At 43.2% G+C, this 27,587-nt stretch overlaps 1 protein-coding gene and 1 pseudogene across 1 annotated transcript in view; one reads left to right on the plus strand and one right to left on the minus strand.

Moving 5' to 3' along the window:
• Positions 1–290: 290 nt before the first annotated feature.
• Positions 291–27,587, plus strand: part of NUP160 (nucleoporin 160) — a 72,569-nt gene continuing 45,272 nt past the window's right edge. Inside the window, exons 1-8 of the mRNA XM_025357510.1 lie at positions 291–615; positions 875–986; positions 11,613–11,823; positions 12,146–12,368; positions 14,265–14,343; positions 14,890–15,004; positions 16,081–16,239; positions 27,273–27,350. Of these exons, the coding sequence (XP_025213295.1) occupies positions 414–615; positions 875–986; positions 11,613–11,823; positions 12,146–12,368; positions 14,265–14,343; positions 14,890–15,004; positions 16,081–16,239; positions 27,273–27,350 (1,179 nt within the window). The 5' untranslated portion in view covers positions 291–413. The remainder of the gene's footprint in view (positions 616–874; positions 987–11,612; positions 11,824–12,145; positions 12,369–14,264; positions 14,344–14,889; positions 15,005–16,080; positions 16,240–27,272; positions 27,351–27,587) is intronic.
• Positions 8,290–11,232, minus strand: LOC112607218 (annotated as a pseudogene).

Genomic DNA, 27,587 nt, shown 5'->3' on the forward strand with positions numbered 1-27,587 from the left:
GCCCTTCCCTCACTACCCCTTCCTCACCCCGCCAACCCAAGTGTCGCCACTGAAGAGCGAAGGGAGGATCGGCAAAGATTTACAGACGGACACCATAACCGAGGGAGAGGTGACCAAACACCCGGGATCCGGCAGAGGACGCCCAAAGGCTGGACCTCCCCGGACCTCGCCCCTCCTGGGAGACTGAGCCCCGCGTTTTGGAAACAGAAACAAACCCGGTCCCGCCCCCTGCCCTGCGGCCGCTGAGAAAAGGGCACCGCCCTCCGGAGGCGTTCCAGCCGGCCACTCGAAGATTCCAGCAGATACAGTCGGCCTCCCCTGCCCGCTTCTCTTCTGGATTCCCCGCTGCCCATCCTCATTCTCCCGGTGGAAGCCCGGCAACGAAGGACCGGAGCCCCCTTTTTGCTCCCGGGATGCTTCACCCGTCCGCAGCTCCGCCCGCCCCGCCCCCGGAAGTGACGGCGGCCGCGCGGCCCTGCCTTTGTCCCGTCGGGCATCGCGGCGACGGCGGGAAGATGGCGGCGGCGGGATCCCTGGAACGAAGCTTCGTGGAGCTAAGCGGGGCTGAGCGCGAAAGGCCGAGGCACTTTCGGGAATTCACAGTCTGCAGCATTGGTACGGAAGTGGCCAGGGAGGGCGCGATCCGATCTGTCCCCTCGGGCTCCTCTCATGGGTCCTAGGGTCTCTGACTCCTGGGTTCATCCTCCTGAGTCCACATGCCTCCAGCCCCGGGATCAGAGATTCCTTGATGTCCGACGTTTTCCTCTTTTCTTTGTATGGGTTGTCAGTCTGTCACCCTCTGCTTTATCAGGTCCCTTAGTCCCTGTCATTTCTCAGAAGACGCGTGTGCAGGCTGACCACGTTCATTTTGCAGGGACCGCAAATGCCGTGGCTGGCGCCGTAAAATACAGTGAGAGCGCGGGAGGCTTTTACTATGTGGAGAGTGGCAAGTTGTTCTCCGTAACCAGAAACAGGTTCATTCATTGGTAAGTGCTGTGGTTCGCCAAACTCCCCTGGAAGGTAGGGTTTGGTGTGTAAATTTTAGTTGCTGTTCCCAAAGTGCTGTTCTAGAAGCGGTAATCGACACTTAGGGAAAGAGAAAGTTTTTTTTTTTTTCAGTTCGTATCAGAGTCGGGAAAACTGAGACACAGTTCTAGAAGAGTTTACCTTCCCCCCCACCAATACACACACACACACACCAAGCAACACCAAAAGCAGAGGGAATGTAGCTTGGGGGTATAAAGCCCATAAGACTAGTTTTAAACATGAACCCATTATGTTTTTATAGTGCTTTACAGCTTCCTTCATTGAACAAATATGTTCGAGCTTCAATATGTCAGGCATTGTGCTAGGTACCAGGACGAAATGAACAAAACTGCCATCTTCATCATGCAAGACGTTGTAGCAGTGTCAGAATAGTTGTGGACTCACTTTTCATGGGGAAATTTTGTGGAGGAAAACTTGCCCTAGAGGAAAAATATAGGGGTTACGAGAGGCTAATGAAAGGACCAAATGTTATTAGTGGGGCAGGAAAAGGCTTTCACAGTTACCCTGAGATCTAAAGGACACGAGGTTAGCCAGGCATGGGGAGTGGACAGAGAGGAGTCCAGCAAGCAGGATCACCATATGCAAAGGTCACAAAGTGGAAAGAATGTGGCAGGTTTGGAACTGACCAAAGATCTGTGTGGCTTAAGTGCAGTGGGTAAAACAGAAAGTAATGTGAGATACTGAGGCTGGAGAGGTAGGCAGGACTCGGACCATGAGGGACCCTTAGGCCATTTTTAAGGATTTTTGGATTTTATCCTAAGTACATTGAGTAATAATGGAATAGGTTTTTAAAGAGTTACTAACATCAAAATTGCATTTTTGGATGGGAACAGTTAACACTGGGGATTCCAAAAGGAGCGGGGGAGCAGAGGTTGGAAAACCTATCAGTTACTGTGTTCACAACTTGGGCGGCAGGATCATTAGAAGCCCAAACCTCATGTAGATAGGAATATATACACAATATATTCATGTAACAAACCTGCACATGTACCCCTGAATCTAAATTTTTTAAAATGTATTTTTAGAAGATCTCAGTCTACTTTGTGGAAAGTGGATTTGGATTAGATGGGTATAATGCAAAAAAAAGTTTGCTTTTATGATGGCCCAAGTAAGGGTTGCTGGTGGTTCAATTGTGGGAATGACTAGAAATAGAAAAGTAGATGGATTCAAGATACCTTTGGAAGATAGATTCACTAGGACTTGGTGGTGGATTGAATATGGGGTAAGGGATGGTAAAAGAAAAGGAGAGAACAAGGACAGCTCCCTAGTGTCTCATGTGACTAACCAGATGTGAGTGGGGAGGGGTTGCCATTTACAGAGATCCATAGAAGATGGATTTTGGAAAGATATGAATAATTCTGTTGGACATAGTAAATTTGAAGTACCTGGGGAGCAGCCCTTTGGAAATGTCAAGTAGGCATTGAAATTTACAGGTCTAAGGCTCAAAAGAGAGACTTTACGTTAGAGATACAAATTTCATTTAATTAAATATTTTGGCTGGGCAGAGTGGCTCACACCTGTAATCCTAGCACTTTGGGGGGCTGAGGTGGGAGGATCTCTTGAGGCCAGGAGTTCAAGACCCCATTTCTACAATTTTTTTTCTTTTTTCTTTCTGTTTTTTTTTCTTTTCTTTTTGAGAGACAGTCTGGTGACTCCATTGTCCAGGCTGGAGTGCAGTGGTGCAATCATGGCTCACTGCAGTCTCCGCCTCCTGGGTTCAAGTGACCCTCCTACCTCAGCCTCCCAAGTAGCTGGAATTACAGGTATGCGCCACCATGCCCAGCTGATTTTTCTATTTGTTTTTGTAGAGATGGGGTTTTGCCTGGTTGCCCAGGCTGGTCTTGGACTGCCGGACTCAAGCAGTGCCCCATTCTCGGCCTCCCAACTTGCTGGGATTACAGGCGGAGCCACCATGTCCGGCCTGATTTTTAAAAATTAGCCAGGCGGGGTGGCATGTGCCTTTCATCTTAACCACTCAGGAGGCTGAGGCGGGAGGATCTGATCATGCCACTGCACTCCAGCTTGGGAAACAGGGTAAGACCCCATCTCTTTTATAAAACAGGAAGAAATAAAGGAAATTTGCTTGCCTAATATATTTCAGTCCATTTTTAGGGAATAGGGATATAGCAGGGAACAAAACAAAGTTCCTACTCTCATGGAGGAAAATAGGCAACAACAACAATAACTAAAAAAACAAAAAACCCAAGTACATGTAGTTTTGTTACAGGAAAAGGGTGCCGATCCAGGCCCCAAGGGAGGGTTCTCAGATCTCACACAAGAAAGAATACAGGGCAAGTCCGCAGTGCAAAGTGAAAGCAAGTTTATTAAGAAAGTAAAGGAGGCCAGGTGTGGTGGCTCACGCCTGTAATCCCAGTACTTTAGGAGGCCGAGGCAGGTGGATCACCTGAGGTCAGGAGTTTGAGAGGTCAGGAGTTCGAGACCAGCCTGACCAACATGGTGAAACCCTGTCTCTACTAAAAATACAAAATTAGCTGGGCGTGGTGGCACATGCCTGTAATCCCAGCTAATTGGGAGGCTGAGGCAGGAGAATAGCTTGAACCGAGGAGGTGGAGGGTGCAGTGAGCTGAGATTGCACCATTACACTCCAGCCTGGGCAACAAGAACGAAACTCCATCTCAAAAAAAAAGTAAATAAATAAAAGAATGGCTACTCCATAGACACAGTAGCCCCAAGGGCTGCTGGTTGCCCATTTTTATGGTTATTTCTTGAAGATATACTAAACAGGGATGGATTATTCATGCCTCCACTTTTTAAACCATACAGGGTAACTTCCTGATGTTGCCATGGCATTTGTAAACTGTCATGGCCTTGGTGGGAGGGTAGCAGTGAGGGCAACCAGAGGTCACCCTTGTCACCATTTTGGTTTTGATGGGTTTTGGCTTGCTCCTTTATTGCATCCTGTTTTATCAGCAAGGTCTTTATGACCTGTATTTTGTGCCGACCTCCTAATCTCATCCTGTGACTTAGAATGCCTTAACTGTCTCGGAATGCATCCCAGTAGGTTTCAGTCTCATGTTACCCAACTCCTATTCAAGATGGAGTCGTTCAGGTTCACATGCCTCTGACAGTTTGTCAGTTGATAAATGGAATAGGGAAAGGGGAACAGCGTAAGAGGGAAGAAGAATACCTGTGGCAGTTAATGTTTTATGTAGGGTGGTTGGGCAAAAGCCAGGGGTAAGCTGACATTTGAGCAGAAGAAAGGATACCTGGGGAATGAGTATTTCAGGTGGAGCCCTCCAAGAAAAAGGAATAGTAAGTGCAAAGAACCCTGAAGCAGGAGCTTGTTGTGTTCAAAGAGTGGAAAGGAGCCAGGAGTCTGAAGCTGAGTGAACAAAGGGTAGAATAATAAGAAAGAGATAGCTTAAGGCCAGATCAGGGCTTTGTTGGTTATTTTAAGCTTCAGCTTTTGCTCTGAGTAAGATGAGAAGAAGCTGTGGAAGATTTAAGTAGAGGATGACATGATCTAAGATCTGAGTTTCTAAAGGATTGCTTTGACTGCCGTCTTGAGAATAGAGTGTGGTGGGGAAAAGGGTGAGTGTGGGGAGACCAGTTAGGAGGCTGGTGCCACAATTCAGACATGGTGGCTTAGATCAGGGTGGTAGTGACAGAGGCAGTGAGAAATGTTCTGATTGTGGATATGTTTTCAAGGTGGATTTGTTAGAATTACTGTTGCATTGGATGGGGGGTATACAGAAAGAAAAGAGTCAGAGGTGAGCCCTAGATTTTTGGCTTGAGCAATTGGAAATTAGAGAGATGTCATTAATTGAGATGGAAAAAAGTATAGGTGAAGCAGGTACTTTTGTTTGTTTTCTTCAGGTTCAGTGAGTGCAGGAGTTCTGTTTTGGACAGTTGTAATCTGAAATGCCTGTTAGATATCCAAGTGAGTGCTGAGATAGTAGTCAGGAGTTGAGTGAAGTCGGGCTGAAGATACAGATTGTGAAATTGTTGGCATTAGATGGTGTGTAAAGCTGTTCTACTGAATGAGATCACCTAGAAAGTGAGAATAAATTAGGATTTTTCACCTTCTGCACTATTATTGTCAGCTAAGTCTTCATTGTGGGGGGCTGTCCTATATGTGATAGGTTGTTAAACAGCATTCCCGGCCTCTACCCTCTGCCTACCAATAGCACATCTATACGATCACTTCTACCCCAGTTACAGTAACCAAAAATATCTCTAGATATTGCTTAATATCCTGGTGAGTGAGGAAGAATCGCCTCCAGTTGGGAGCCACTTGAGTAGAGCGGTCTGGGACTAAACGCTGGGGCACACCAACATTTAGAAAAATGAGGAACCAGCAAAGGAGTCCAAGAAGGAGTAAGTGAAGTAAGAGTTGAACAAAGAATGTGGTATCCCAGAAGCTGAGGGAAATATTTCAAGGAGGAGGAGAGTGAAAAACTGACATTTAAGCCAGGCAAGATGAAAAATGAAAACTGGCCTTTGGATCATGGAGGTCATTGGTGACCTGGTCAGGAATTGCTGCAGTAGTCCTACAAAAGCCTCAGTGGAGTGGGTTCAAGAGAGAAAGGGAGCAGAGGAATTGTGAGTATAGAACAGCCCTTTCAAGGTATATTGCTGTAAGGGAAGCAGAGAAATCACATGGTAGTTGGAGAGCAAGGGAGGAACATAGAGAAAATATACTAATATATCTATGTGCAGTTGGGAATGACCTAGTAGATGCAGTTGAGAGCAATCACTAGAGGAAAGGAATTTGGGAAACTGAGAAGGTGGAGTATTAGGATAATTGGATATTGTTTGTTCATTTGTTTGTTTGTTTTTTTAGAGTCAGAGTTTCACTCTGTCACCCAGGCTGGAGTACAGTAGCACAGTCATGGCCTACTGCAGCCTGAACTCCTAGGCTCAATCGATCCTCCCATCTCAGCCTCCCAGGTGGCTAAGATTGCAGGCGGGCATCACCATGCCTGGCTAGTTTTTTTATTTTGTAAAGATAGAGTTTTGCTGTGTTGCCCAGGCTGATCTTTTACTCTTGGGCTGAAGAAATCCTCCTGTCTTGGTCTCCCAAAATGCTGGGATTGTAGGCATGAGCCACCATACCTGGCCCTGATACTGAAATCATTAACAATTATGGCAAGAGTAGTGTGGGAGAGAGTGACAGTGGGCCAAGAGCTAAAATCAACTGCAGTGAGCATGGGTAGCAGGTGGTATCTGATTCTGTGAGCTTCAGAGCTGAGTGATTCGGGTAGCAGAGGAGGAACAGTGGCCTAGAATGCCAGTGGGGAACAAGGACATCTGTATGTTCTCCTTGAGGCCCCACTGCAAAGAGCATGGTAGAGAAAACTTGGGTCACTGTCCTCACGGGAGATTCAGGATCCAACTTTAACCATAAGGCAGGAAAGCGAAAGAATTATTCAGAGATGAAGTTGAGGATCCAGAAAATTGCGCTAATGTCATGAGTTACCAGAAGCAAAGTAGCTCTGGGAAATCATCAGCGCTGAAAAGGTACTTACATCCTTGGGAGTAGATAAGATGTGCCTTGGGAGAAAGTGTACAGTGAGAGAAGATGATCCAGGATCAAGGTTTGAGGAAATCTGGCATATAGGGGTCAGGTCAAGGAGAAGGAGAAGAAATGGACAGGAATGTGGGAGGAAAACTGGGAGAGAGTAGTATCATAGGATTCATGAGAAGAGACTGCTTAAAAAGGAAGGCAAGGTCAAGTATGTGGAATGCTGCTAAGAGATGAAGTAAGAGGGCCATGCGTGGTGGCTCACACCTGTAATCCCAGCACTTTGGGAGGCTGAGGCGGGTGGATCACTTGAGGTCAGGAGTTCAAGACCAGCCTGGCCAACATGTTGAAACCCTGTCTCTACTAAAAATACAAAAATTAGCCGAGTGTGATGGCGGGCGCCTGTAATCCCAGCTACTCAGGAGGCTGAGGTCAGAGAATTGCCTGAACCCAGGAGGTGGAGGTTGCAGTGAGCCAAGATCGCACCACTGCACTCCAGCCTGGGCGACAGAGCGAGACTCAGTCTCAAAGAACAAACGAAAAACTCTTTTAGCTCTATGAAAAGAAGAGCCTGGATTTATTCATAACATAGATATTTTTTCTCCTCAGTTATGGTTGAGATAAGTCAACTGAATCAAAAGCAACCAAAATAGTTAGATATGTCAAAGATGACAGTTCTGGGAATAAAGGCTGAGTTTCAGTAAAAGAAGAATTTGTGGTGGGATACTTTTTGGGTAAGATTTCTCCTGTCATTAGTCAAGGGAACATTCACTGAAAAGGAAGGAAAAAAGGCCTGGTGTGATCCCTCACTTTTGGGAGGCTGAGGCAGGAAGTTCTTGAGCCCAGAAGTTCAAGACCAGTCTGGGCAACTAGTGGGGCCCTATATAAAACATTTGAAAAATAGCTGAACATGGTGATGCGAGCCCATAGTCCCAGCTACTTGGGAGGCTGAGGTAGGAGGATCACTTGAACCTTACTGGTAGGTGGAGGTTGTAGTGAGTCGAGATGGTGTCACTACACTCCAGCATGGGTGACAGAGCAAGACCCTGTCTCAAAAAATGGAGGAGAGGAAAAAAACTTTAGAAACTACTTGAAAAAAGGAAGTTAATTAAAATGAAGGGAATTTGAGATGATGGGATGCTTGGAAAAAGACATGGTCAGAGTAATTTTTTTTTTTTTTTAACCGAATCTTACTTTGTCACCCAGGCTGGAGTGCAGTGGTGCGATCTCAGCTCACTGCAAACTCTGCCTTCTGGGTTCAAGCGGTTCTCCTGCCTCAGCCTCCCAAGTAGCTGGGACTATAGGCGCCCACCACTACGCCTGGCTAATTTTTTTTTTAGTAGAGACGGGGTTTCACTGTGTTAGCGAGGATGGTCTCGATCCCCTGACCTCGTGATCCACCCTCCTTAGCCTCCCAAAGTGCTGGGATTATAGGCCTGAGCCACCACGTCCGGCCTAGAATAATTTTAATAAAATATAAGAATATATTTACTCTAGAGGAGCAAATTCAATAAAACTAGGAGCTAGAAGTCAGGAAAAATAAACTAGCTGGGTGTGGTGGCTCACGTCTGTAATCACAGCACTTTGGGAGGCTGAGGCGGGAGGATCACTTGAGCCCAGAAGTTCAAGACCAGCCTGGGCAACACAGTGAGACCCCACCTCTAAAAAAATAAAAATTTAAAAAGAGGAAAAATAAAACTAATTGGTTGAATTTTTCATCTTGGTTTGTTCTGCAAGAAAGAGTTCATTTCATCATTCTAGGAAAGATGTGACCCCAGCAAGAAGTAGAGCTGCCTCTTTTGACAATCACTAAGTATCAGCTGGTGCTGCTGAGGAAGAGGTACTAAGGATAAACCTGCAGTAGATCACAAAGAGGGTACTAGTTTAATCGTAGAGATGGAAGAGAAGGAGCAGGGTCAGGAAGAGGAAAGCAACAGGCTTTGACAGATCATACCTACTGAGTCAAGGACATAGACGAGTAAATATGTACTAGTGATTTTTAAAGATAAATACTTAGAAATCAAAAGTAAGAAATATCCTTGTTAAAGTAACACAATAGCTTCTGTGCTGAGTCAGGTAGACATTGGATGGAGGGTTAAATCTGAATTTAAAGTCAGACCTAATGGCCTTGGGCAAAATGCTTTATCTCCTCTGTTGCAACTTGAGTTTGAATAAAGTTTTTTTTTTTTTTGAGTTTGCGTGCATTTTATCAAAAGCACTTATTGAATGCTAGCTCTGTCCTAGGCACTTTGCTGGGTCTAAGGATATCCAAATGTGTATGCACGTGCTTTCCCTAGAGGAACAGTATTAATATTTGGGCTGTAAGAACATAGGGGCTATCGCTACACTCACAGAACTTACCATCATTGTTAATAACAAGCTCCTTTTTTATTTTTTTTTTCCAGTTACTACTTTATTTATATTACTATGCTTAAGTTACATGGAAAAAGACAGCAGTTCTAACCCATTTCAGAAAAAGTTTCCTATCAACACCAATTATGTAGTGACAAATAATTAGAAATGGTGACATCTTTGTGTCAAGACTGACAAGGAAGAATGGGCTCTAGTGCTACAGTTCATTTCTAGCAAGAAAATGGCACACTGGCCAGCACAAGCCATGCTAACACTGAGCCTTTAGCACTGGGCACAGATTTGGAGCTCTTCTCTGATGCTAGCAAATCAAGTGAAATAACTGGGTTTTTAAAAAAAAAGTTTATTGGAAGGCCAAGGTGGGCGAATCACGAGGTCAGGAGATCGAGACCATCCTGGCTAACACGGTGAAACCCCGTCTCTACTAAAAATACAAAAAATTAGCCAGGTGTGGTGGCGGGTGCCTGTAGTCCCAGCTACTCGGGAGGCTGAGGCAGGAGAATGGCGTGAACCCAGGAGGCAGAGCTTGCAGTAAGCTGACATCGCGCCACTGCACTCCAGCCTGGGCGAGAGAGTGAGACTCCGTCTCAAAAAAAAAAAAAAACAGTTTAAAATGAAGCCCGTGAATTTAAAAACTATACTTCTGACATATTTTCCTTTCAAAATTTCCACTTTTCCACTCTAATAGCCGAAATTTTTTTCGTACATAGCCTACCATGTAGCTGCAGATAGACTTTTCTGCCTCAAGATGTAAACAGAGGGGAAAAAATTAACAGCATCCGCATAATATTCTCTATATACACTGCTATTGGATGGAAAATACATAACTTAAAAAAAAAAAGGTTCCATCTTAGATTCGCACAACCTCTTGTTCTGCCATTCATGACTCTGACTCTGACACTAAGGTAACGGTGTATGTAAGTAGATTTTTGTTTTCAGCGAAGGAGACCTGAGAAAAGATGAATTTATCTCTTTTTCTTCAAGAGTTATCAGATAGTCTGTAATCCCAGCCCTTTGGGAGGCTGAGGCAGGTGGATCACTTGAGGTCAGGAGTTCAAGATCAGCCTGGCCAACTTGGTGAAACCCCATCTCTACTAAAAAATACAAAAATTAGCCAGGTGTGGTGGTGCATGCCTGTAGTCCCAGGTGCTCAGGAGGTTAAGGTGGGAGGATTGCCTGAGCCCAGGAGTTCGAGGCTGTAGTGAGCTATGATTGTACCACTGCACCCCAGCCTGACAGAGTGAGACCTTGTCTCAAAAAAAAAAAAACAAAAAAAAAACAGTTATCAGATAGTACATACTCCTCAGAGCCCTCAATCTTGAACTAGAGCACGTTCCAGGATCACATGGCCTTCCTTATAACGCTGGCTGTCTTCGGTAGCAAACTCATAGATCCATCCCAGTTTGCTATTACAGTTTTTCAGCTCACATCTCAAACCATGTCGGGGCCAGTGACCATGACCCAATCTTGAGCTTCATTGTACTGCAGGTTCACTACCTTGTTAAAAAGAAATACTCGGCCGGGCGTGGTGGCTCAAGCCTGTAATCCCAGCACTTTGGGAGGCCAAGACGGGCGGATCATGAGGTCAGGAGATTGAGACCATCCTGGCTAACACGGTGAAACCCCATCTCTACTAAAAAAAATATAAAAAACTAGCCGGGCGAGGTGGCGGGCGCCTGTGGTCCCAGCTACTCGGGAGGCTGAGGCAGGAGAATGGCGTAAACCCGGGAGGCGGAGCTTGCAGTGAGCTGGGATCGGGCCACTGCACTCCAGCCTGGGCAACAGAGCGAGACTCTGTCTCAAAAAAAAAAAAAAAAAAAAAAAAAAATGCTCTGCCAGCGGCACCTGTGAACCACGTGGAGATGAATTCTGAGCAGTTGGTCAGGATTGTATCACAGTTTGCATAAGAAAATGGACAGGTACCACCAATATGATCAAGGAATATTCTGCCTATTTTTATGGCTGAAGTTCTAAAACCCCGTGCAGCGGTGAGATCTGTGGCTGCCAGTGGCGCCTTGCTCTTCAGCTGAAATTAATAAACAAGCTTTTGGGAAGGGTGGGGGAAAAGAAAAAAGCTCCTTTTGAAGAGTAATAATAAAAGTTAGAATAGCTTATCAGTATAGAAACTAACCCTGATATGTTCAATTTGCAAAGGTATTTTTATATTATTAAAATATTTATTTTAGTAATATTTTTGCACATACATGTAAGCACATGTATACAATTGCTATTTGTGTGTGTATGTGTATGTGTGCACACACAGGCTATGCGTGTGTGTGTGTGTGCACACGCATGCAATCGCAGGTTAAGAAGTAATAGAAGCAGGACATAACCGCAATTATTAAGGTTAGTTTTGTTAGATGCTGTAGTATATATGGAGGCCATATTCCACTACAAGCAATGGCCAGGGTATGGTGTTAATTTTTATTATAGTAGAGTTTAATTGCATAAAATATCGTCCTAAATAAATGACCTATCAAGTTTGGAAATGTCTCTATGTAACAGAATCACAATGAAATTTGAATTTTGTAATGCTGTTTTTTATAAATTTACATAATATGATTTGGAGTGCAAAAGTGTTCCAAATCTGTTTATCCAAAATTTTCAAATTTGGTGAATTCACTTGGACACTGTTCTTGTATACTTCAGTGCAACAGTCAGTGAGAAAGAAAAGCATAAACTTTTCAAACAAATGTCTCTTTTTCAACAGGAAGACCTCTGGAGATACATTGGAGCTGATGGAGGAGTCACTGGACATAAATCTGTTGAATAATGCCGTTCGCCTAAAATTCCAAAATTGCAGTGTTTTACCTGGAGGGGTTTATGTCTCTGAGACTCAGAATCATGTGATAATCTTGATGTTAACCAATCAAACAGTGCACAGGTTACTTTTACCACACCCCTCCCGGATGTATAGGAGTGTAAGTTGGCTAAGTGCAATATGTTTTATTTCCCAAATTACTCTGGGTGTCACAAATTTAGTGATGGAGCGATATCTTTTGGAATTGAAGGAAATTTGGATTCTCATTATCCCTCACCAAGCATACTTTGATAGCTACCACTTAAAATGATCAGGCATACATTTTAAGTTGAGAATTAGTTTTCATTAAAAAGAATGACTTTCTTCTTAAGCTTGACAGTTTACAGTTTTTTACTTTAAAAACTTTTTTAGCAATAGAGAGAAACTGAGCAAAATTCTGGTTATTTTGATTTAATAGATTCTTCTTTTTAATTACCCAACAGGAGTTGATAGTTGAAAGTCAGATGCAGTCAATATTCACTGACATTGGAAAAGTTGATTTCACAGATCCTTGCAACTATCAATTAATTCCAGCAGTACCTGGAATATCTCCTAATTCCACCGCCTCAACAGCCTGGCTTAGCAGTGATGGGGAGGCCCTGTTTGCCTTACCATGTGCTTCTGGGGGAATCTTTGTTCTTAAGCTACCTCCTTATGACATACCTGGTAAGAATGGGAAATGAGCATGGATTTAAACAAGGAATGTTAATATTGAAACAGACCTTGAAAGTTCAACCTCGTCATCCAATGCAGGGATTGCATCTCTATTGCCCCGAAACTGGTCATTCATTATTGCTTGCCTAATGAGTCCCTAATGCTTTACTTTTATACGGTGGATAAGGAACTATAAAGCATATTGGAGCATGGAAAAACAAGTAGACAAGTATAAGACAGCCTATTCTAAATCCTATAGTAGAGATGAGTTGCCTAATTGTCTACCCTGAGATGGAGGCGTTATAACATTATAATTAAATTAATTGAAACAAAGACATTAAATACCCTGCACCAAATTGCCACTATGTCTTGCCTGGATTATTGTATTAGCTTTATATATATCTCCCCAGATCTGTCCTTAACCCTCTTCAGAAACTTCTCAGGTGGACTGATATATTTAAAACCCAAGGGCCGGACGCTGTGGCTCACATCTGTAATCCCAACACTCTGGGAGGCCAAGGCGGGCGGGTCACCTGAGGGAGTCTCTCTCTGTTGCCCAGGCTGGAGTACAGTGGCGCGATCTCAGCTCACTGCACCCTCTGCCTCCTGGGTTCAAGCGATTCTCCTGCCTCAGCCTCCTGAGCAGCTGGGATTACAGGCATTTGCCACCATGCCCAGCTAATTTTTGTATTTTTAGTAGAGACAGGGTTTCACCATGTTGGCCAGGCTGGTCTCGAACTCCTGACCTTGCGATCTGCCCACCTTGGCGTCCCAAAGTGTTGGGATTACTGGCGTGAGCTACCACACCTGGCCTCCTTCCTTTCTTTCGAGACAGTCTCACTATCACCCAGGCTGGAGTGCAATGGTGCCATCTTGGCTCACTGCAACCTCCACCTCGCAGGTTCAAGTGATTCTTGTGTCTCGGCCTCCCAAGTAGCTGGGATTACAGGTGCCCACCACCACGCCTGGCTAATTTTTGAATTTTTGTTAGAGACGGCATTTTGCCACATTGACTAGGTTGATCTCGAACCCCTGACCTCAAGTGATCCGCCTGCCTCAGCCTCCCAAAGTGCTGGGATTACAGGCGTGAGCCACCGCACCTGGCCAACATGACCTAAGTTGGGTTTTAAATATATCATGTTATGCTGAATAAACCCAGAGTCCTTACACTGGCCCAGAGTGACCCACTGCTGTCTCTCTACCTTCATCTGTTCACTCTTCCCCTCCTCTTCACCAGCCACATACCTTCTTGCAATTCCTTGAATATGCCAGGACACCCCTACTTCAAGGCATTCGTTTGGTATAACCAACTACTAGCTTGGCTCATTCCCGCAGCTCCTTTAGGTCTTTACTCAATGTCACCTCGTTGAGGCCTTCCCTGACCACCCTTTTCAAAATTGCAGTGTCCCTGCCTGCCCTCCCTATGTCTTGGCATTCTCTGTACTCCTTTTGTGTCTTATTTTTCTGACTTACTGCCATTCTACTTAATTTAACTGTCTCTGCTTCTCCCCTTCCCCTAAAGGAATATAAGTTCCATGAGGACAGGAGTTTAAAATTTGTTTTGTTTACTGCTATTTCACCACCATCTAGGACTGTGCCTGGCACAGGAAAGGTACCTAGGGATTGTTTTGGAAAGAATGAAGTGATTCTGCTGGGTGGCAATATGGGTTACTGTCTGTAAAAGGCAAAAATTTCCACGGGAAGTATAAAAATGCTATTTTTATGGATCTAATAATGATTCAAAATATTTTAGGTGTGATATATGTAGGAAAGTTACGTCCTAAAACTTTGTTAGTACAGAAATACAGAAGCCTCTTGCCTATTATAAAGACCTTGTTCATGGTTACATCATTCTTGCCTTTGGGTTTCTCAAAGTGTGTTCAAGAGGTGCCTTGGATATCATTGCAGGTATGGTGTCAGTTGTGGAGCTGAAACAGAGTTCAGTAATGCAACGATTGCTTACAGGCTGGATGCCAACAGCCATCAGGTGAGTGGTGTCTGGTAGGTAAATCAAAGGGCCCAAGAATTTAATCTTTTTGTACTGGTCGGCAGTTATTGTTTCCAGTCTTATTCCAAGGCAAACATTATACTGGAAAGGAGAACAGTCAGAATAAAATCAAATTCCATCTGAGGAAAGCCATACTCCCAAGTCCATTTCGTCTGCAATTGGATGCATTGACAGCATAAAGCAGCCTACTGTTTATATTCTCAGAATACCCAGTTCGGTGCTCTGCCCTGACTTACCCAAATCGAGTTTTGTGTAAAATTATCAGAAGTAGAAAGTTTTTGATGGTTAAAGGAAAACAATACAAAAGGAAACAGTCTTCCATTGTTATGTAGAGCCTTTTAAATTTTATTGTAGTAATTGGTGATAAACCAAATAGAAATGTAGTTGTCTTATACTAGCATATAAGCTCTTGGTCCTTCTGCTAAGAGTGTACATTTATAATTCTATTATATTTCTTGAATTGCAAATTCTAATGATGAGATACTTTGCAGCAGTAAAACTCTAAAACTGGGTCTTATGTTTTAGGGGTGACCAGTCGCCTTCAGATCGTCCCCTCAGTCTTGCTGTTCATTGTGTGGAGCATGATGCCTTCATCTTTGCTCTGTGTCAGGATCATAAACTACGAATGTGGTCTTACAAGGTAAGTGCTACATTTATAGTTGCTGTAAGTTAAAATAGCATTGTGAATCATGAGAATTGAAATAAATTTTGCTGTTTCTCTTAAAGATGATCAGATCAATTAGTTTGGAAATTATTGGTCACTTCCAGATTCAGACAGTTTCATTTAGCTTTATTTTGCATATATTTTCCTCCTTATTGTCTTTTTATTTGGAAAAATTATCAATCTTACAGGAACACTGAAAGAGTAGTACAAAGTATACATGTCACTATTTTTTCTTTTTTTTTAATTTTTATTTTTTGAGACAGTCTCACTTTGTCACCCAGGCTGGAGTACAGTGGCATGAATGCAGCTCACTGCAGCCTCCGCCTCCCGGGCTCAAGCTATTTGCCACCTCAGCTGCTCAAATAACTAGGACTACAGGCTCATGCTACCACAGCTGGCTAATTTTTGTATTTTTTGTAGAGACCGGGTTTTGCCATGTTACCCAGGCTGGATGTTTCATTTAAGAGCAACAAATATGTTTTAAAAATGTAAGTTGGTAAAATGGTTTTCAAGATTCATCTAAAAAAATACAGCTTATATTTTATATGAGTCTGATCTTATATTTCAGACTGAAGAGATGTTTTACATGTTAGCCTCCCGCCCCCCACCCTCCCCTGACACAGTCTTGCTCTGTCACTCAGGCTGGAATGCAATGGCGCAATCTCACCTCACTGCAACCTTCGCCTCCGAGGTTCAAGTGATTCTCCTGCCTCAGCTTCCCAAGTAGCTGGGATAACAGGCATGCACCACTGCACCTGGCTAATTTTTGTATTTTTTAGTAGAGATGGGGTTTCACCATATTGGCCAGGCTGGTCTTGAACTCCTGACCTCAGGTTATCCACCCACCTAGGCCTCCCAAAGTGCCGGGATTACAGAAGTGAGCCACTGCGCCCGGCCCATGTTAGCCCTTTTAAAACAAAAACCTGTAAGGTCTTTTAGCAGATAAACTAGATAGAGTGGTAGATATAATGAAAGGTCCATCCTTTCAAAAGGTACGTTCTTCTAGCCTGAATATCCCTTGAATATCACCTATTAACTGTTTTCCTGGACAGGAGCAAATGTGCCTGATGGTAGCTGACATGCTGGAATATGTCCCTGTGAAAAAAGACCTTCGGCTCACTGCTGGAACTGGACACAAATTACGGCTTGCTTATTCCCCTGCCATGGGACTCTACATAGGGATATACATGCATGCACCAAAACAAGGACAGGTATGAAACACATAAGACACATACCAAGTTATTCTGTGTGTACTGATGTGGAGAAATGGCTGTAGACTCAGTGAGTCTGTTCAAGCTCTTTTCACCGACCTAGATGTGTTTCTGAGGTGTTGGTTGGGTTTGTGCTACTGTGTGAATTAGAAGATCTTGAAGGAAGGGTCAGTATGAAAGGAAGTAGAGAGTTTAAAGTAATATGAAAGGAAAAGTTAACCAAAACTAAACAAGAAGAGCAAATTAGGAAGTCTAGGTGAAAAACACAGAATTCCTGAAAGGATGTAGGTGTTAAGTCGTTATGGTTAAGTTAATTTTTCTAAATAAATTTGCTTAGCATCCAGATAGTAGCTGCTGTCTATAGATGAGATATGTAGGATGTGAGGTAATAGTGTAATCATTTAATAAACAGCCATGGGTTGAGTATTCTGTGTTTGGTGCTGCGCCAGGCCGTTTATGGCCATTAATAATAGCAAACACTGGGATTGTGCTTACTCTGGGCTCATATGCTATATGCGTTTTATCCATTTAATCCTAATAACAGCTCAGTGAGGTAGCCTCTGTCTCCATTACTATGCAGGGGCTCTGATTCCCCCACTGAGTCCCCATGCTAGGTCACTTCCCTTCCCGGATGCCCTTCTCACTTCTGTTGGGCTCTCATAGCCCACTCCACACTGCTCCTCCAATGTGGATGTCCTCCTTACCCTGTTTGGGCCCTGAGACCACGAGACTGCCCCCATGCAGTGGACCTCCTCCTCACCCAACCTGAGTTTCCACCCTGCACCAAGCTTTCTGTCCACGTGGAAGCCTTCTCAAACTGTTCCTGCTCCTCCCCCCGAAGTCAGGCAGTCCCAAATGTGGACACTCTTCTAGGCTCTTGCCTCATCACACCCGGCCATATCACCCCTGAACACATGCCCTTCCCACTCTATTAGTGTTCTCACTCCTGTGCTGGGACATGCCTGCACCGATGTTCCCTTCCGTCTGTTCAGAGTGAAGAACAACCCCCTTATGCCGAAGCCCAACCCCCTCAGGTCCCCGACCCTTACCTTCTGGCCAGCAAGGATATCTACCTTGCTCTAGGTACCTATTGGTTTTTGAACTGGATTGCTCAGGAACAGAATGGAAGGGAAGAGGAAGAGCTCATTCCTGCAATTTTTTCCTAATATTGTGGCCCAAAAGTGTCATTCTATCAAGACATTTCTCTTGATTGCACATAATTGTTCTATTCTCTCTTCTGGAGGACAACCCTTGAACTGTTTGAACATACCTATCTATCTCCCCTCAGTATGCTCTTCTCTATGTAGGTTGTAGGTGGTAGCAGAATTGACCCCGCTCTAACTTCCTTAGTTCCTTCCGTTGTTACTCATGTAACATCCTGTTAATCAGTCTCCTCGACATGTTATTAGTTTGTCAAACCAAAATAGTGGTTCTCAAACTTTTGGTCTCGGGACCCTATTACACTCTTACCGAGAACTGCAAAGAGCTTTTGTTTATGTGGGTTATATCTGTGGATATTTACCTTATTAGAAATTAAAACTGACTGGATGTGGGTTGGCACATTTTATTATGCAATACCTAAATTACTGTTTTGGGGGGTAATCCCCAAGACCACCTCACCTCCATGTCCAGTAGTATTCTGAAAGGACTCATAGGGCTCAGTATGTAGTTGTGCTGACAGCTAAGATGTATTACAGTGAAAAGATACAAAGCAAAGTCAGTAAAGGGAAAAGGCACATGGAGTGAAGTCTGAGGCCAGACTCAATCGTCGAAGAGTCCTCTCCCAGTAGAGTCTCACAGGACGTGCTTAGTTCTTCCAGCACTCAATTGTGATGACATGTGTAAAATGTTGTTTCCCAGGAAAGCTCGCTAGAGGCACAGTGCCCAAGATTGTTACTGGGGACTGGTCATATAGGGACCCTCTGCCTAGCATGTACCAAATTTCCAGTCTCCTGGAAGGAAAACAACAAATATTCTGCATAAACTGCATTGTTTGTGCAAACAGTCTAGGCACAGTAAACCATTCTTACCAGTTAGGGAACCATGGGAACACTGCCAACTTTGCAAGCAAGCCTTTCTTTTCCTTTTCTTTTCTTTTTTTTTTTTTTGAGACGGAGTCTTGCTCTGTCACCTAGGCTGGAGTGCAGTGGTGTGATCTCAGCTCACTGCAACCTCCTCCTCCCGGGTTCAAGCAATTCTCCTGACTCAGCCTCCCAAGTAGCTGGGACTACAGGTGCCCGCCACCGCACCCAGCTAATTTTTGCATTTTTAGTATGCACGGGGTTTCACAGTGTTGGCCAGGCTGGTCTTGAACTCCTGACCTTGTGATCTGCCCGCCTCGGCCTCCCAGAGTACAAGTAAGCCTTTCTAAGGAGAGCAGCCTCAGGCCTGCTATGTTAACCCTTTCTGCACAATTATTATCATTGATGATCTCTCAGAGGAGCCTTTTAAATATTGAGAAGTTCTGGAGTTCATGTTAGTGGATACAAAGTTTTCTGAAATTATACTTTTCACTTTGAAACTTGAAATGTATCATTGGCAACAAATACCCTCATTTGTTTTCCCTGAGATGACAGGTTCACTTTATTCATTTTTTTTTCTTTTGTGATGGAGTTTCGTGCTCTTGTCACCCAGGCTGGAGTGCAGTGGTATGACCTCAACTCACTGCAACCTCTGCCTCCCGGGTTCAAGCGATTCTCCTGCGTCAGCCTCCGGAGTAGCTGGGATTACAGGTACCTGCCACCATGCTGGCTAATTTTTTGTATTTTTAATAGAGTTGGGGTTTAACCATGTTGGCCAGTCTGGTCTCGAACTCCTGACCTCAGGTGATTCACCTGCCTCGGCCTCCCAAAGTGCTGGGATTACAGGCATGAGCCACCACGCCCAGCCTATTCATTTATTTAAACAGCTTTCTTGAGATGTAATTCACTTACCCATTTAAAGTATACAATTCAATGAGTTTTAGTATATCCACAGATATGAGCAACCATTACCATAGTCAACTTTAGAACATTTCCATCACCTCAAAAGGAAACCCCATACCCTTAGCTATCATTCTTCCCTTCCCCCGTCTCTTCCCAGCTCTGCACAACTGCTAATCTATTTTCTGTCTCTATAAAGTTACTTATTCTGGTCATATTATGTCAGTGGAATCATATAAGTGGTTTTCTGTGACTGGCTTCTTTCACTTAGCTTAATATTTTTAAGGTTCATCCATGTAGCATGTGTTGTCAGCACTTCATTCTATAACTGCCCAATACATAGAGCTGATTTATCAAGACAGTAATTGGAATAGAGAGAGTTTAATACATGTAGAGCCAGCTAAACGGGAGACCGGAGTTTTACTGTTACTCAGATCAGCCCCCTTGAACATTTAGAGGCTCAGGATTTTCAGACAGTTTGGCAGACAGGGCTAGGCTGTGAGTGCTGCTGACTGGTTGGAGTTGCAATTGTAGGAGTGTGGAAAACCATCCTGTGCGCTGAGTCTGCTTCTGGGTTGGGGCCACAGAAGAGTTGCTCATCTGGCTAGGGCCAGAAATGTAAAAAACCGAAAACATATTTTAAAAGGCCAGTGTAAGGTGCTACAATGGTGATGTTATTTACAGAAGTAATTGGGGAAGTTGCAAATCTTATGACCTCCAGAATAATGACTGGTAATCATTTAACTATGAACTCAGGCCCCTCTCATCTTCCTAACCTGGTGACCTTTCATTGGTTTTACCAAGGTGGTTTGGTTTGGGGGAAGGGCTATTATTTAAACTGTAAACTAAATTTCTCCCAAAGTGAGCTTTGCCCACGCTCAGGAATGACCAGAGGCAGTTTGGAGATTGAAGACAAGATGGAATTTGTGGGCCAGCTCGGTGGCTCACACCTGTAATCCTAACACTTTGGGAGGCCGAGGCAGGCAGATCATTAGGTCAGGGGATTGAGACCCTCCTGGCCAATATGGTGAAACCCCGTCTCTACTAAAAATACAAAAATTAGCGGGGTGTGGTGGTGCGTGCTTGTAGTCCCAGCTGCTCAGGAGGCTGAGGCAGGAGAATCACTTGAACCTGGGAGGTGGAGGTTGCAGTGAGCCGAGATCGCACCACTGCACGCCAGCCTGGTGACAGAGCGAGATTCTGTCTCTAAAAATAAAAATAAAAAATAAAAAGATGGAATTTGTTAGATCAGATCTCTCTCTTATTTTATATATATATATATATATATATATATATATATATATATATTTTTTATTGATTTTTTGATTTTGAGAGAGAGAGAGTCTTGCTTTGTTGCTCAGGCTAGAATGCAGTGGCGCGATCTCAGCTTGCTGCAACCTCTGCCTCCCATGTTCAAGCAGTTCACCTGCTGCAGCCTCCCAAGTAGCTGAGGTTACAAGTGCATGCCACCATGCCTGGCTAATTTTTTGTATTTTTTTAGTAGAGGTGGGGTTTTGCCATGTTGGCCAGGCTGGTCTCTCCTGATCTCAGTTACTCCGCCTGCCTCAGCCTCCCAAGGTGCTGGGATTGCAGGCGTGAGCCACTGCGCCTGGCCCAGATCTCTTTCATTGTCATAATTTTCTCACTGTTATGATTTTTGCAAATGTGGTTTCAATTCCTTTTATGGCTGAATAATTTTCAGTTGTATACCACCATTTATTTATTCATTTGTGTTGGCGTTCTTTCATTTGTGTTGGACATTTTTGTTGTTTCTACCTTTTATCTATTATGAATACTGCTCCTACATACTTGCCAACACTTGTTATTATCTGACTTTTTAATTCTAGACATCCTAGTGGGTATGAAGTATTATCTCATTATGGTTTTTGTTTAAATTTCCTGATAACTAATGATGCCAAGCATCTTTTTAGTGCATATTGGTTATTTGTGTATCTTCCTTGGAGAAATGTTTATTCAGATCATTTGCGTTTTTTGTTGTTGTTGTTGTTGAGATGGAATGTTGCTGTGTTGACAGGCTGGAGTGCAGTGGCGTGATCTCAGCTCACTGCAACCTCCGCCTCCCAGGTTCAAGCGATTCTCCTGCCTCAGCCCCCCAAGTAGCTGGGATTACAGGCTCACGCCATCATGCCCCGCTAATTTTTGTGTTTTTGTAGAGATGGGGTTTCACCATGTTGGCCAGGCTGGTCTTGAACTCCTGACCTCAGGTGATCCGCCAGCCTCAACCTCCCAAAGTGCTGGGATTACAGGCATGAGCCACCACACGTGGCTCCCCCCCTTTTTTTTTAACTTTTGTTTTAGGTTTGAGGGTACATGTGAAGCTTTGTTACATAGGCGAACTCATGTCATGGGGCTTTGTTGTACAGATTATCTCATCACCCAGGAATTAAGCCCGGCACCTAATAGCTATCTTTTCTACTCCTCTCCCTCCTCCCAACCTCCACCCTCAAGTAGACCCTAATGTCTGTTGTTTCCTTCTTCATGCTCATAAGTTCTCATCATTTAGCTCCCATTTATAAGTGAGAACATGTGGTATTTAGTTTTCTGTTCCTGCATTATTTTGCTGAAGATGATGACCTCCACCTCCATCCATGTTTCCACAAAAGACATGATCTCATTCTTTTTTGTGGCTGCATATATTCCATGATGTATATGTACCACGTTTTATCCAGTCCGTCGTTGATGGGCATTTAGGTTGATTCTATGTCTTTGCTATTGTGAATAGTGCTGTAATGAACATTCATTTGCATTTGTCTTTATGGTAGAATGATTTGTATTCCTTTGGGTTATATACCCAGTAATGAGATTGCTGAGTCTAATGGTAGTTCTGTTTTTAGTTCTTAGAGGAATCACCACACTGCTTTCCACAGTGGTTGAAGTAATTTACAGTCCCACCAACATTGTATAAATGTTCCCTTTTCTCTGCAACCTTGCCAGCATCTGTTATTTTTTGACTTTTTAATAGGTATTCTGACTGCTGTGAGATGGTATCTGATTGTGGTTTTGATTTGCATTTCTCTAATGATCAGTGATAGTGAACTTTTTTTCATATGCTTGTTAGCAGCATGCAGCTTCTTTTGAAGTGTCTGTTCATGTCCTTTGCCCACTTTTTAATGAAGTTGTTTGCCTTTCATTTGTAAATTTAAGTTCCTTATAGAGGTTGGAAATCAGACCTTCATCAGATGCATGGTTTGCAAATATTTTCTCCCATTCTGTGGGTTGTCTGTTTACTCTGTTGAAAGTTTCTTTTGCTGTGCAGAATCTTTTAAGTTTAATTAGATCCCACTTGTCAAATTTTGCTTTTGTTGAGATTGCTTTTGGTGTCTTTATCATGAAATCTTTGCCCGTTCGTGTGTTCAGGATGGGATTGCCTACGGTTGTCTTCCAGGGTTTTTATAGTTTTGGGTGTTACATTTAAGTCTTTAATCCATCTTGAGTTGATTTTTGTATATCGTGTAAGGAAGGGATCCAGCTTCAGTCTTCTCATTTGCCCATTTTTTAATTGGTTTATTTGTCTTTTTTGTTATTGAATTGTAAGAATTCTGTAAACAGGCTGGCATGGTGGCTCATGCCTGTAGTCCTAGCACTTTGGAAGGCCAAGGTGGGCAGATCACTTGAGGCCAGGAATTCAAGACCAGCCTGGCTGATATAGTGAAATCCCGTCTCTACTAAAATTACAAAACATTAGTTGGGCATGGTGGCCTGTGCTGTAACCCCAGCTACTTGTGAGGCTGAGGCATGAAAATTGTTTGAAACCCGGAGGCCAAGGTTGCAGTGAGCTGGGATCGCGCCATCCAGCCTGGGCAATGGAGCAAGATCCTGTCTCAAAAACAAACAAAAAAAAGGGTATTATAAACTTAATCTTATGGAGTCACCATTGTATATGTGGTCCATATGCCAAAGCGTCATTATACAGTCTGTAACTATATTATTCTGGATCTAAATCTCTAATCAGATTTATGATTTGCAAGTAGTATTTTCTACCATGTGAGCTGTCTTTTCACTTTCTTGATGGTGTCCCATGAAGCACACATTTTTAATTTTGATAAAGTCCATATTATCTGTTTTTTCTTTGGTTGCTTTTGTTCATAGTGCCATAACTTAAGAATCCTTTGCCAAATCTGAGGTCATAATGATTTACTCTTATGTTTTCTTCTCAGAGTTTTATACTTTTAGCTTTTATATCCTAAAGTCCTTTAGGACTTTGATTCATTTTTTAGTTTTTTTTTAATAGTGTGAGGTAAGCATTCAACTTCATTCTTTTGCTTGTAGATATCCAGTTTTCTCAGCACCATTTGTTGAAAAGATAGTACTTAACATATTGAATAGTCTTGGCACCCTTCTCAAAATCATGTGACCTTAGACACATGGTTTTATTTCTAGACTCTCAATTCTGTTCCATTGATCTACATATCTGACCTTGTGCCGGTACCACACTGTCTTGATTACTCTTGCTTTGTAGGAAATTTTGACACCAGAAAGTATGAGCCCTCTTACTTTGTCCTTCTTTTTCAAGATTGTTTTGTCTATTCTGGGTCCCATTTAATTCCATATGAGTTTTAGAATCAGCTTGTCAGTTTCTACAAAGGAGTCAGCTGAGATTCTGATAAAAATTGTGTTGCCTCTATAGATGATATTATAAAATATTGCCATCTTAGCAATATTAAGTCTTCTGATCCATGAACATGGGATGCTTTAGTTTTCAGAATATAAGTTTTATGCTTTTGTTCAGTTTCGTCTTAAATATTTGATTCTTTTTGATGCTATTGTAAATAAAATTTTCTTGATACTATTATAAATGAAATTATTTTCTTAGTTTCATTTTCAGAGTGCTCACTGGAAGTTTATAGAAATACAGTTGATTTTTGTATATTCATAATTGTATCTTGCAAACTTGCTGAACTCATTTATTAGTTCTGATAGATTTTATAGTGGATTCCTTAGGATTTTCTTTATACAAGATAATGTCATTTGCAACTAAACTTTTGATTACAATGACTCACACCTGTAATCCCAGCATTTTGGGAGGCTGAGGTGGGCGGATTGTTTGAGCTCAGGAGTTCCAGACCAGCCTGGGCAACATGGCAAAACCCTGTCTCTACAAAATAGCAAAAATTAGCTGAGCGTGGTAACTCGTTCCTATAGTCCCAGCTACTTGAGGGGCTGAGATGGGAGGATCACTTGAGCCTGGAAGGTTGAGGCTGCAGTGTTCCTGATTGCCTCACTGCATTTCAACCTGGGCAACAGAGCAGAACCCTGTCTCACAAAAAAGTTAGTTTTATTACTTCCTTGCTAATCTAGATGCGTTTTGTTTCTTTTCATTTCTTTTCCTTCTTTCTTGTGGGGTTTTAAAAAATTTTTTTGGATGGAGGTGGGTGGTAATTGTCTTGGCTAGATCCTCCAGTACAGTGTTGAATAGAAGTGGCAAGAACCTACGTCTTTTTTTTTTTTTTTTTTTGAAACAGAGTTTCACTCTGTCACTCAGGCTGGAGCACAGTGGTGCACTCTCAGCTCATTGCAACCTCCTGGTTCAAGCGATTCTCCCACCTCAGCCTTCTGAGTAGAGTTGCTGGTACTATGGGCATGTGCCACCACGCCAGCTAATTTGTGTATTGTTTTTTGGTAGAGACGAGGTTTCACCATGTTGGCCATGCTGTGCATCTTTACCTCATTCCTGATTTTTATTGCTAAGGGAGAAGTTATCAGTGTTTCATCATTAAGTATAATGTTAGCTGGTAATTTTTCTTTTTTTCATCGTGATGCAACAGTAATCTGTGAATTTTTTTTTGAGACAGTGTCTCACTGTCACCCAAGTTGGAGTGCAGTGGCACGATCTCAGCTCACTGCAACCTCCACCTCTCAGGCTCAAGCAATCCTCCTACCTCAGCCTCCCAAGTAGCTGGGACCACAGGCGTGTGCCACCATGCATGTTTAATTTTTTTGTATTTTTGATAGAGACGGGGTCTCACCATGTTGCCTGGTCTCAAACTCCTGAGCTCAAGGAATCCACCCACCTCAGCCTCCCAGCGTGCTGGGATTACAGGTGTGAACCACAGTGCCCAGCCTGAATTTTTAATAAGTGCCCTTTATGTCATGTTGAGGAGCTTCCCCTTTACTCCTAGTTTCTTGAGTGTTTTTCTCTTGAAAGGGTGTCAGTTTGGTCCCACTGCCTTGATTTATATTAAGACACCAGTAATTTTACCCGCCATTGGTTTTGCATCATTGATGCAAATATCAACAAAGTGAAAAGGCAAATGATGTAGTATTATGCAAAGGGTTTGGGGCCGGGTGCAGTGGCTCACACCTGTAATCCCAGCACTTTGGGAAGCCAAGGAGGGCAGATCACCTGAGGTCAGGAGTTTGAGACCAGCCTGGCCAACATGGTGAAACCCCGACTGTACTAAAAATACAAAAATTGGCCAAGCATGGTGATGGGCATCATTAATCCCAGCTACTCGGGAGACTGATGCAGGAGAATTGCTTGAACCCAGGAGGCAGATGTTGCACTGAGTGGAGATTGTGCCATAGCACTCCAGCCTGAATGACAGTCTTAAAAAAAAAAAAAAAAAAAGGCCCGGGCGCGGTGGCTCACGCCTGTAATCCCAGCACTTTGGGAGCCCGAGGTGGGCGGATCATGAGGTCAGGAGATCGAGACCATCCTGGCTAACACGGTGAAACCCCGTCTCTACTAAAAAATACAAAACATTAGCCGGGCGCGGTGGCGGGTGCCTGTAGTCTCAGCTGCTCGGGAGGCTGAGGCAGGAGAATGGCGTGAACCCGGGAGGCGGAGCTTGCAGTGAGCCGAGATCGTGCCACTGCACTCCAGCCTGGGTGACAGAGCCAGACTCCGTCTCAAAAAAAAAAAAAAAAAAAAAGAGAAAGGGTTTTTACCTCACTGACCCCCTGAAATGGTCTCAGGGACCTTTAGGAATCTGTGGACCACATTTTGAGAACCACTGCTCTAAAGGTCAGATCTGGAATGAATGTAGTAGTTCAGGAGTGTGTCAAATTGAGCAGAGCTATTACTTCCTTTGTTTTGAGTATTATGATTCTTCATTGAAGCCTAAAATCAGAATAACTTTTTTGACAGCTATGTAACACTGTTAGCCTATTCAGATTATAGTGAACTCGTAGTATTTTATTTCTTTTTTCTTCACAAGAACTCATCTTCAGCTGGGCCTGATGGTGCACATGTATAGTTCCAGCTACTCAGGGGGCTGATGCAGGAAGATCATTTGAGTTCAGGAATTTAAGACCAGCCTGGACTGTTGGGTTTTTGTTTGTTTGTTTGTTTGTTTGTTTGTCTGTTTAATGCTGTTTGAGACCTGCTAAATTGATTTCATGTCCCATGAATGGATTGAGATTTGTAGGTTGTAAAACACAGGTTCAGGCTAGAATGGATATAAGCACTACATATTTTTTTTCATAATTCATACACTATTTTTCTCAAAAGGGAATTTTGCTACTTATTTTTCTTTAATACTTCTCTGTGAACAGCTGCATATAAGTAAAGAGTCATCATCACTCTTAACAATTTACAGTAAATTTTCTTTATAAAAACAGTTAATTTAGGCTGGGCTTAGTGGCTCACGCCTGTAATCCTAGCACTTTAGGAGGCCAGGGTGGGCAGATCACCTGAGGTCTGGAGTTCGATACCAACCTGGCCAACATGATAAAACCCTGTCTTCTACTAAAAATACAAAAATTAGGCTGCATGGCTCACACCTGTAATCTCAACACTTTGGGAGGCCGAGGCGGGTGGATCACTTGAGGTCAGGAGTTTGAGACCAGCCTGGCCAACACGGTGAAACCCCGTCTCTACTAACAGTATAAAAATTAGCCGTTCATGGTGGCGGGCACCTGTAATCCCAGCTATTCGGGAGGCTGAGGCAGGAGAATAGCTTGAACCTGGGAGGCGGAGGTTGCAGTGAGCCAAGATCATGCCATTGTACTCCAGCCTGGGGTACAGAGCAAGATTCCATTTAAAAAAAAAAAAATTTTTTTTTAAAGGTTTCCGAATGCTAATAGCCCTTGCTTCGAAAAGTAACATGTTGATTATTTCAGGTAATAAATGATTATCTTGTGTTTTAACAGTTCTGCGTTTTCCAGTTGGTGAGCACTGAGAGTAACCGCTATAGTCTAGATCACATTTCTTCACTGTTCACTTCTCAGGTAGGTTGATTCATCCTTTGCATATCACATAAGTACAAGAAAAAGAAGTATTGGCTAACTCTGTTATGGTGTAATGGGATTGTAGTCTTAAAATGGAATAATTTCATGATGTATGAAACAAAATTTCATTTAGACTTTACCAAATTCATGTGGTACCATGTTTGGTTTTCATGCATTTACCTCTCCTGCAGATGAAAAAGTAAGTCACCATGAACTACTACTTTCTTTCTTATTTTA

The sequence above is a fragment of the Theropithecus gelada genome, chromosome 14 (genome assembly GCF_003255815.1).
Source record: "Theropithecus gelada isolate Dixy chromosome 14, Tgel_1.0, whole genome shotgun sequence".
Lineage (NCBI taxonomy): Eukaryota > Metazoa > Chordata > Mammalia > Primates > Cercopithecidae > Theropithecus > Theropithecus gelada.